General features: G+C 61.5%; 2 protein-coding genes across 5 annotated transcripts; both read left to right on the forward strand.

Annotated features, from left to right (window-relative positions):
• Positions 1-80: 80 nt before the first annotated feature.
• On the forward strand, positions 81-4,477 carry HSD11B1L (hydroxysteroid 11-beta dehydrogenase 1 like). 4 transcript variants are annotated; one of them, XM_006928286.5, is made up of 8 exons: positions 81-296; positions 2,228-2,323; positions 2,405-2,535; positions 2,961-3,072; positions 3,402-3,493; positions 3,670-3,763; positions 3,893-4,058; positions 4,138-4,477. In XM_006928286.5, exons 1-8 carry the CDS (start codon positions 275-277, stop codon positions 4,331-4,333), a joined length of 909 nt encoding a protein of 302 aa, XP_006928348.2. In that variant the 5' UTR covers positions 81-274; the 3' UTR covers positions 4,334-4,477. The 4 variants fall into 4 exon arrangements, with proteins under 4 accessions (XP_006928348.2, XP_006928349.2, XP_003981758.2 ...); XM_006928287.5 differs by having other exon boundaries at positions 92-296; positions 3,932-4,058; XM_003981709.6 differs by lacking the exon at positions 81-296 and adding an exon at positions 374-631.
• Positions 4,478-6,010: 1,533 nt separating this feature from the next.
• On the forward strand, positions 6,011-8,144 carry RPL36 (ribosomal protein L36). The gene is made up of 4 exons (XM_011287701.4): positions 6,011-6,146; positions 6,322-6,416; positions 6,937-7,071; positions 8,012-8,144. The coding sequence occupies exons 2-4, from the start codon at positions 6,324-6,326 to the stop codon at positions 8,099-8,101; spliced, it is 318 nt and encodes a 105-aa protein (XP_011286003.1). The 5' UTR covers positions 6,011-6,146; positions 6,322-6,323; the 3' UTR covers positions 8,102-8,144.
• The last annotated feature ends 12 nt before the right edge of the window (positions 8,145-8,156 follow it).

Consider the following 8,156-nt stretch of genomic DNA (forward strand, 5'->3'; position numbering starts at 1 on the left):
AGAAGTGTGATCTTCAGAGCCCGGGAGCCGCAAAGCTGCCTGGGAAATGGAGTCAGCAGGGCCCCGTGAGGCGCCGGATGTCTCGCCTGGCCGCAAAGACTCCTGGGAAGTGTAGTCCCGCCCGGCACGGTCCCGGCGGCGTGAGGGGGAAATAGGTGTCCGGCGTCTAGAATGAGGCCGGAGCGTAACCCAAGAAGATGTCGGAGCCCGGGAGATCCACCCGCGCCCGCGCGGGGGAATAAGGGCCCAGGCCCAGGAAGAGTGTGCCAGTGAGATGGTCGTCACGGCAACGAGAGGTCGGAATTGTGCGAGGGAAGCTGGCCCTCGGCCACGTGATCTGGGTCGGGGTGGGGCTTTCGTCCAGGGGGCGGGACCAGGACCACGACTGGGAGGGGGCTAGCCTGGCCCTTGCCCGTTGCCCGGCAACGCCCGGGCGCTAAGTCTCCGTGTCCAGGCCCCTCCCCCTGAGGAGGTGGGCTCGGTGTCACGTGACTCGGGCCCTACGGGAGGGGGAGTGGTCGGGGGCCCGGCCGGACGCGACCACTTAGGGAGGTCCGAGGGGCGCGCGCCTCGTTCCCTGGCCCGGACCCCAGCCCCTCTGCACCGCGGGGAGAAACTGAGGCCCGAGTGGGTAAGTGCGAGGTTGGGAGCGCGCAACACGGCCCACGTCCTTTTTGTCCAGAGGGGAAACTGAGGCCCAGGGAGGTCAGGGGACCAGTACGTTCTGCGATCGTCTGGTTCCCCCTATTCGTCCCCCATCGCAGGCCGACTGCTTCATGCATGCATACATGCATGCATCCATCCATCCATCCACCCAGGCGGCCATTCATCCACCCGACCCCACCTCCCCCTGCGTGGCTGCTGTGGTCAGGGCCAGGATCGGAAGAGGGTCAGGTTAAGGGTCAGGTTGAGGCGCTTCACAGCCTTTCCTTGGAAGTGCGGAGAGGTGGGGTGGCTGCCGCGACTGGGGAAGGGCGAGGAGTTCACTTTTCTGAGAACTGAGGGAGGTTCATAGACGGGAATGGTGGAAGAGGAGAATGGACAGGCGGGCCAGGGCCCGACCCGCTGGGCATTGTGGGCTGAGGTTAAGATCTTGGTCTCTATGGGGTCAGTGGTGAGCCCTAGGAGGGTTTGGAGCAGGAAGGGGAACATCAGACTTCTTTGGACAAAGATCCCTTTGGCTGCCTGAAGGGGGGGGGAGGGAGGGCATATGAAGATGGGGGAACCCGGGGCGGGAGGCAGCTGCAACTTTGGGGTGGGGGCAAAGGACTGATGGCTGGATCTAGTGAAGATCTGAGGACACCCCAACCCCACCATTTCTCAGTTCTGGAAGTCCCCTGTCTTGTCCTCCTGAGTTTGAAGGATTGAAACCCCAAGATGGGATGGACCTGTGCCTTTCCCCGGGGGGGAAATGCATGTCCCTCCCCCCCCCCAAACATTAAACACTTGGCCTGTTTCTCTTTCACCTTCTCCCTGGAACGAGTAAATTCACTCCCACAGCTGACGTCACATCTTAACCCTGATGGCATAGGTTCTTGTGTCTCCAACCCAGGCCTCAGACTCCTTCTGGATGTCCCTTGGCAGAGTCATGTTTCTGCGCTCCCCCAGCTCCTACCCGCAATGTTCCTCCTGTCACTCAGTGTCCATCTGGTGCCTGTTGAGTACCTGCTGAGTGTCTGGCACAGTTTGGGGCATTGAGGACCCAAGAGTGAACAAAGCAGAAACAGGTGTCCGTTTCTTTCCTGCCTCATGGAGCACGACAGTCTAGGGGGAGATCAGTTTTGCTCTGACTTTAAAGAAGCGGGAGAGCAACTCGTTGGGTTCTATTTGGGGAGAGCATTCGGGGCAGAGGGCACAGCCAGTGCAAAGGCCCTCAGGCAGGATGGAGACTGGCTGGTTCCGAGGAAGGAACGGTGAGGAGGCAGGTGTGGCAACCGGCAGCGGCAGCGTGAGCAAGAGGGGCTGGGCCTCTGACCCTCAAGGAGCCTGGATGTCGAGCAGGGCGAGGCAAGATGTGACTTGGCCGCTGGGGGGAGGGTGAAAGCCCAGCAGAGGCGAGGGGATTGGAGCAGGGGAGCCGTGTAGCCTGGTGACCTGGAGCAGGTGGTGGCTGCGGAGACGGAGAAGCGAGGGCAGGGCCTGGAGCCTCTTCACACAAGATCACACTTGAGGAAATGGGTGCGGCTGTCAGCCAGGCCTGTGCCCGCCACCCTCTCTCCCGCCGCAGCCCCTGCAGCCCCGGGGAGCGCCATGAAGGTACTGCTCTTCACCGGGCTGGGAGCCCTGTTCTTCTCGTATTACTGGGATGACAACTTTGACCCTGGTGAGTGCCTGGTGGGGGAGGGAGGAATCTGGCCAGCTGTCCGGTGCACCCCCAGGGTTGACCACCCCCCCACACTGCCAGCCAGCCTCCAGGGAGCCCGCGTGCTGCTGACGGGGGCCAGTGCGGGCGTCGGGGAGGAACTGGCATATCACTACGCCCGCCTGGGCTCCCACCTGGTGCTCACTGCCCACACGGAGGCCCTCCTGCAGAAGGTGAGACATCCCATTTCCCGTTTGATGGCCGGGTGCGCGTGGGTGGAAAGCGGGGCCCGGGCTTGCTGAAATCCTTGCAACGGTCCAGGCTTCCTGTGTGACCTGAGGCCAGTTGTTTAACCGCTGTGCCTCAGTTTCCTCATTTGCAAACCGGAGACAATAAAAGTACCTTCTCGTGGGTTATGGTGTTGGGTTGGTACAGTGAAACAGCGGGGGTAAAACCGCGAGGGTTCCTCAGTCAGTGGGCGGATGGGTAGTGTCCACAGCCCGTGCTGAGAATTGAGAATGAATGATGGCGGATGTTGAAGCTCGGAGTAGGGGAGGGGGCTTTAGGCTGGGGCCCCAGTGGCCTAGCAGGTGGCGGGGGGGTGGGGGTGGGGGCCGGCTGCGGTGGACGGGCCCACGGGCAGCTCTGGCCCCCCCAGGTGGTAGGGAACTGCCGGAAGCTGGGCGCTCCCAAGGTCTTCTACATCGCTGCGGACATGGCCTCCCCTGAGGTGCCCGAGCGCGTGGTGCAGTTCGCGCTGGACAAGCTGGGTGAGGGGCGGGGCCTTCGGGGCAAGACCCGAATGGGGTGGGGCCGTGGTAGTCGGTGGGTGGAGGTTTACGGGGTCCGGGGCGTGGCCAGGGGCTGGAACTCTGGACCGGGCCTTATTGGATCAGGGACGAAGCCTGGCAGGATGCAGGGAGGAGGGCCCGGTCTCTTTGCTATTAGGCGGGGCGCCACCCGGGGCCGAATTCACTGGGTCGGCGCTCTGGCCGAGGCGTCGCTAGTTCAAGGCGACGGCGCTAGGGGCGGGGTCTCTTCGGGCCCAGGGGCGGAGCCTCAAGGACTAGCTCCTTGCTGATGGGCCTCTCCGGGCCAGGAGGACTGGACTACCTCGTGCTGAACCACCTCGGCGCCACCCCGGCAGGCTCGCGGTCCAGGAGCGTCCAGGCCACACGCTGGCTCATGCAGGTGCTCCGCCCCTCCTCGGCCAGCGCCCCGTCCCTCCAATCCCCAGACTCCACCCCCTCCTAAATCCCCACCGCAGGCCCTGCCCCCCGCCCGAGGCCCCGCCCACGCCTCAAAGCCCCGCCCCTTCCGGGCTCGAGTTTCTCCGCGGCTCGGTGACTCGCGGTCGCCACCTCCAGGTGAACTTTTTGAGCTACGTGCAGCTGACTTCGTTGGCGCTGCCCAGCCTGACGGACAGCAAAGGCTCTCTGGTGGTCGTGTCCTCGCTGCTCGGTGCGTGCACGCGGGGCGGAGAGTCGGGAGGCCACAGGGCTCGATGCGGCCGAGCCCCAGGGCAGGAAGGCCCCCTGGCGGAGGGGGAGCGGCGGTGGTCACTCAGCTGCTGCCCTCCCGCCCTCCTAGGCCAGGTGCCCACATCCTTCTCCCGCCCCTACTCGGCAGCCAAGTTCGCTCTGGACGGCTTCTTCGGCTCTCTGCGGCGGGAGCTAGACGTGCAGGACGTGAACGTGGCCATCACCATGTGTGTCCTGGGCCTCCGGGATCGCGCCTCCCCCGCCGAGGGAGTCAGGTGAGGCCCGGGACCATCAGGGGCAGGGGCAGTGAGGGGCCGCCCAGCCGCAGTTTCCACCGCACCCTCCTGTCCCCAGGGGCGTCACGAGGGCCAAGGCGGCCCCAGGGCCCAAGGCGGCCCTGGCCGTGATCCGCGGCGGCGCCACACGCGCCCCCGGTGTCTTCTACCCATGGCGCTTCCGCCTGCTCTGTCTGCTCCGGGGATGGCTGCCGCACCCGAGGGCCTGGTTCATCCGCCAGGAGCTCAACGTCACCGCTGCCGCTGCTGCCTGAGCTGCTGCGGGTGGCACCCCTTCAGCTTCCCAGAGAGGGGAACCCTCTATGCAGCCGTCCCGGAGCCGGGACACGAACCGAGACACCTCGGAGACGGTGGCCGTGGCTCAAGACAGAGTCATCAAGACAGAAAAGGAAAACCGAGAAATACTACCAGCACCTGGAAACACGGTCACCACTCCCGGTGTGCAAGTGCTGATCGTGTGCCAGGCACCCTGTCAGTGACCTGGAAGGCATGACCTCAGCCTTCCGGGCCACCACTGATGACATGGTTGCTGCTTCCGTTTTGCAGACGAGAAAACTGAGGCTCAGAGAGGTGATGTGACTTTCGCCACGGCCCTGGCCGTGTGAAACAGGGCACACCACCCCTGAGCCACCCTGGGAACCCCATCCATCTCCCACCTGGATCCTCTGCAGCCCCGATCTGATCTCTTCTTTCCACTCAGTTTTGGAGCATTCCCCTCCCGTTGCCCCAAGCAAGGGACAACCTTGAAACTGTCCACCTGCTGATGGGTTCTGAGGTGGGGGAGGAGGGAAAGACGGTGTTCTGGGCTGGACCCAGCTTCCTGTTTCATTATAAAAATCCTTCTACCCTTGCACATGTGTGTTCAAATTGCTTGGTCCTTCCAGTTTGCAGGTGGCAGGTGGGTCAAGAGGAATTTGTGTATGGGGACCAGACTTGTCAACCCTATTTTAGAGGGGAGAAATGGAGGCCGAGTGAGAGGCAGCCCTTGCCTAGCAAGTCACGGGTGAAAGGAAGGGTACTGACTGGCACAGAGGTTTTATTTGCAGCATGAAGTACAGGGGTTGCGCAGCAATAATGATAATGTGTACCAGGCACTAAGCCCTTGGCATTGCTGATCTCATGGCATCATCACAATCTGAAGCTGGTGTTGCCACTGTTCCCATTTCATAGGTAAGGAAAGGTGCTTAGAGAGAGGCTGGACGTCCGTGGCAGGAGCTGGGATTCTCTACCTGCACATCACTGATATTTATATCAGTGAAAACGTGACGCCTCCTCTCCCTAAAATGATAAATTAGTGCACTTGCATAAGGAAAAAGCAACTATACAAATAAAAACTGTAGAACAAATACAATGTTACAATAGCTGTTGGCTATGCAGGGCTCTAGAATGAGCAAGGGTTACAAGGGTTAACCCCTAACAGATCAGCCCCAAACTGGGACCATCATTTGGGGATAAGTAGAATTGAAAGATAAAAAACCAGAAATTTTGTTTTGTTTTGTTTTGTTTTGTTTCAACCCTGCCTGCTGTCCCGGAACCAGCTAAAATTACATCAAATTATATCAAGTGCCATCAGGGGGCACTATACCACATCTTCAGTTCTAAGAATTTAGGATCATATAGGTTGAAACCAAAATCTGTTTATGGAAGTTTTATTTTGTGCCAAGTACCATTGTATCTTAAACAGTTTGGGATAGGTACTATTACTGTCCTTTTACAAATGAAGAAATTCAGGTGCCGGGTGGTAAAGTTCCTGGCGCAGGGTCAGCAAGCCAGTGGCCAAGGTGGGATTTCGGCCAGGAGCCTGCAAAAGTAGGATTCGGACTCTCAACCCACCGGCGAAGGGAGTCACCGCAGCCACGGCCGAAGCTAGTGCTGGTCTGCTAGTGGAAGCGCGCATGCGCAGGGAGATGGTTCGCGCATGCTCATGGAGACCGCAGGGCCTCCAGCCGCCAGGGGGAGTGCGCGGCGTTCCTGCCTCTCTGGCTCGCTCGACCCGCGGAAGCTAGATATCCCAGAGTTCCGCGGGCCTACAGCCCTTCCGCCGCGGGAGCCATTGAGGAGCAGCAGGTTAGTCCGGGGTTCGGTGTGTGGGATCTGTTGCCATCCGGCCTCCGGGGCCCCGGGGCGGCTCAGGGCTGCGCCTGGGTGCGGCGAGCGAGCCCCGGGGAGCCGGGACGCGGGGTTCCGGGCGGCGGGGACCGAGCCCGCACTCATCTCTTTCCCTCCCCATCCGCGTCTGCAGCCATGGCTTTGCGCTACCCTATGGCCGTGGGCCTCAACAAGGGCCACAAGGTAACCAAGAACGTGAGCAAGCCGAGGCACAGCCGCCGCCGCGGGGTGAGTGCGGGTGCGCGCGTCGGGGGGAGGCGGGTAGGTCCCCGGCGACAGTGGTGGGGCGCAGGCGGGGACTCGTGGGCGGCGTGGAGGGTGTGAGACTCGCCCGAGCAGCGAGTGGAGACCCGTGCGAATCGCCTGCGTGAGGAGCGCCCACCTGGGCCGCACACCTGGATGCGCCCCGCGCGGGTGTTTGCCGGGCGCACGGGGCCTGGGTCGAGGGGTCGAGGCCGGAATGTGGAAGGAAAGCGGAGGCCCTGTTAGGCTTGTGATCTCCGCTGCACCGGGTTTAAGGGCTCCGTCGTTAAGCTGCGACTCCATGGTGCCCAGCTGCGCCCCCTGGGAGAGGTTTCCGGGCGCAGGCAACAGCCTAGGTCAAGGCCGGGCGGGAGGGCCCTGTCGAGAAGGCTGGGAGTCGGGGGTGCGGGTGAGGAGGAGTCACGCTACCGTCGTGGCGCTCAGCGCCCCGGGTGGCGTGGGCTCCGAGCGCCTCGCGCTGACGGCCGTCCCCCCCAACCCCCAGCGCCTCACCAAGCACACCAAGTTCGTGCGGGACATGATCCGAGAGGTGTGTGGCTTTGCCCCCTACGAGCGGCGAGCCATGGAGCTGCTCAAAGTCTCCAAGGACAAGCGCGCGCTCAAGTTCATCAAGAAAAGGGTAGGTGGATGGGGCGCCTGGGGGGCTCAGTCGGTTAAGCCGGGGCTTCGGGTCGTGATCTCGCGGTAGGGGGAGCAAGCTCCGCGACACCTCCGGCTCTGCGCTGACAGCTCGGAGCCTGTGTCAGATTGGAGGGATCTCGCTCGCTCTCTTCCTCTCGAGCCCCTCTCTGTCCCTCCCCTGCTTGCGTGCTCCCAAGAATAAACGTGGAAAAAGAAGGTGGTTGGGGTGCCTGGGTGGCTCATTCAGTTAAGGGTTGACTCTTGGTTTTGGCTCAGGCGGTGATCTCCAGGCTCCACGGGTTCCAGCCCCACATGGAGCTCTGCACCGGGAGCAGGGAACCTGCCTGGGATTCTCTCTCTTCCCTCTCCCACTCGCACTGTCCTGTCTCAAAATAAGTAAATGTCACGGTCGCCTCGGTGACTCAGTCTGTTAAAACCTCCAGCTTTGGCTCAGGTCATGACCTCCTGGTTGGTGCATTGGAGCCCCACGTGCTGACAGCTCGCAGCCTGGCTGGGATCGTGTCTGCCTCTCTGCCCCTTACCTGCTTGCGCTGTGTCTAAATATTTAAAATGTTTCAAATCTGAGAACCCAGTTTTCCCCTAATGATAGCTTTGAAAAAAAGGTGGGGGGGGGGGATAGGTGGACTGTTGGCAGGGCCGGGGCTTGGGGCCCAGACTGACCGCTCCGTCTCTTTTTCTTTCTTTCTTTTTCCTTTTTTTTCAACGTTTATTTATTTTTTGGGGACAGAGAGAGAGCATGAACGGGGGAGGGTCAGAGAGAGAGGGAGACACAGAATCGGAAACAGGCTCCAGGCTCTGAGCAGTCAGCACAGAGCCCGACGCAGGGCTTGAACCCACGGACAGTGAGATCGTGACCTGAGCCGAAGTCGGACGCTTAACCGACCGAGCGCACCCCACTCCGTCTCTTTTCTCGGCAGGTGGGGACACACATCCGCGCCAAGAGGAAGAGAGAGGAGCTGAGCAACGTCCTGGCGGCCATGCGGAAAGCGGCAGCCAAGAAGGACTGAGCCCCCCTCCCCTCTGTACGTAATAAAGCCTTTTTGGAACTTGGGGGTCTTGTAT

The sequence above is a fragment of the Felis catus genome, chromosome A2 (assembly GCF_018350175.1).
Source record: "Felis catus isolate Fca126 chromosome A2, F.catus_Fca126_mat1.0, whole genome shotgun sequence".
NCBI classification, from domain to species: domain Eukaryota; kingdom Metazoa; phylum Chordata; class Mammalia; order Carnivora; family Felidae; genus Felis; species Felis catus.